Source organism: Buceros rhinoceros, unplaced genomic scaffold (genome assembly GCF_000710305.1).
Source record: "Buceros rhinoceros silvestris isolate BGI_N320 unplaced genomic scaffold, ASM71030v1 scaffold21559, whole genome shotgun sequence".
Lineage (NCBI taxonomy): Eukaryota > Metazoa > Chordata > Aves > Bucerotiformes > Bucerotidae > Buceros > Buceros rhinoceros.
The window spans coordinates 8287-9698 of NW_010432390.1; the positions used below are offsets into that span (position 1 = coordinate 8287).

Sequence of the window (1412 nt, forward strand, 5' to 3'; positions counted from 1 at the left end):
GACCCCCATCCCTAGGCTTCCCACAGTGGGAGGACCCTGGAGGTGAAGAGCTTGGCCCCCCTCCCCACCCAAAACTCACTGATATGGTCCAGCGTGCCAGTGCAGAAGCGCCCATAAAACTTCTTGGCGCCCAGTGCCCGCAGGTCATGGATGGTGAAGGGCCAGAGGTGCAGGACGTTGTTGCGGGAGAAGGAGTCCCGCTTCTCCAGCAGGACCACGCGGGCGCCCAGCAGCGCCAGCTCGATGGCCGCCCGCAGCCCACAGGGCCCGGCCCCCACCACCAGGCACTAGAAGGGATGGGTGGCATGAAGGGGACGGGCACCCGTGAGCAGGATGAATCACCAGGGAGCTCAGTACCGCCAGGGGCAGCATCTCCTCCCCTTCCCCAGGGCAGAATCTGGCCCTCCTCGCTATTCCCCTTTTCCCCTGGTTTGCCAGCGCTGCTTCTCCCGGCAAGATGGGGGGGTCCTGTGGGGGTCCCCCCCCTTCCCCTGCTGCCTGAACCTTGCACAGGGCAATGGCAGCAATTAAGGTGCTCGGTGAGATAAGGCTGGCACGTCTCTGCCTGCTGCATCCGGGAACGGGAGATTTCTCCAGGAACAGGGAGATTTCACCAGCTGTGGGCTCAAGGACCCAGGTTTGACCTGCACAGGGCTGAGGTGTGATGGGGCACCAGCAGAGGGGATACAAGCCATCAGCTCTGGGACAGGGGGTGAGAAACAGCATCCCCCAGACCTACTGGACATCCTACCCTGGCTTGCTCCTGTCCCCCAGAAAGGGCAAGGCAAGCCCTTGCATGTCCCTCAGCCCCTTTGCAGCCCACCATGGGGTGTCCCCCAGCATGAGGCAGCCAGAAGGAGGAAGAACGCTGCTGGCTGGGTGGCACCAAGGTGACATCATGCCACGGGGAGAGGAGTGTCCCTAATTAACACCCTGTCCCATTAAACCCCATCAACCTCCCTCCCATCGCATCCCACATCCTCCTGGGGTGAGGACCAGGGTGCCCCAAGGGATGCTCTCTCCCCAGGGACAAGGATGTGGGGCACGGAGAGACCCAAACTCCGTGCCCACGTCCCCAGTACCTTGGTGCTGGCACAGGCTGTGCCCTGGTCATAGTCCTTGTGCCCGGCTTTCTTATCCAGCTTGTTCCACAGGGCCTTGGCACTCCAGTAGTTGAGGGCAGCCTTGAGGCTGTGGTAGAGCTGCAGCCCACTGCCCTGCAGCCCCAGCTGCTGGCACAGCTCCCCGAAGCAGCCCAGCACCTCCCGGCACTCCCCGGCACGCAGGAACCTCTCGAATGTGGCATGGGCCAGGTTGCCCGGCTCGTTGGCCGGCACGCTCATCCCACTTCACCTAGCAGCCTGGTGCGGGACAGCAGAGATAAGCGGGGCGGGCACCATACTGGCCCCACA

The 1412-nt window shown here is 63.3% G+C and overlaps 1 protein-coding gene across 1 annotated transcript in view; it reads right to left on the reverse strand.

Annotated features, from left to right (window-relative positions):
* Positions 1 to 1343, reverse strand: part of MICAL1 (microtubule associated monooxygenase, calponin and LIM domain containing 1) — a 9469-nt gene extending 8126 nt beyond the window's left edge. The window contains exons 1-2 of the mRNA XM_010143769.1: positions 1083 to 1343; positions 80 to 287 (exon numbers count right to left, since the gene is read on the reverse strand). Coding sequence (XP_010142071.1) covers positions 80 to 287; positions 1083 to 1343 — 469 coding nt within the window. The remainder of the gene's footprint in view (positions 1 to 79; positions 288 to 1082) is intronic.
* Positions 1344 to 1412: the final 69 nt, after the last annotated feature.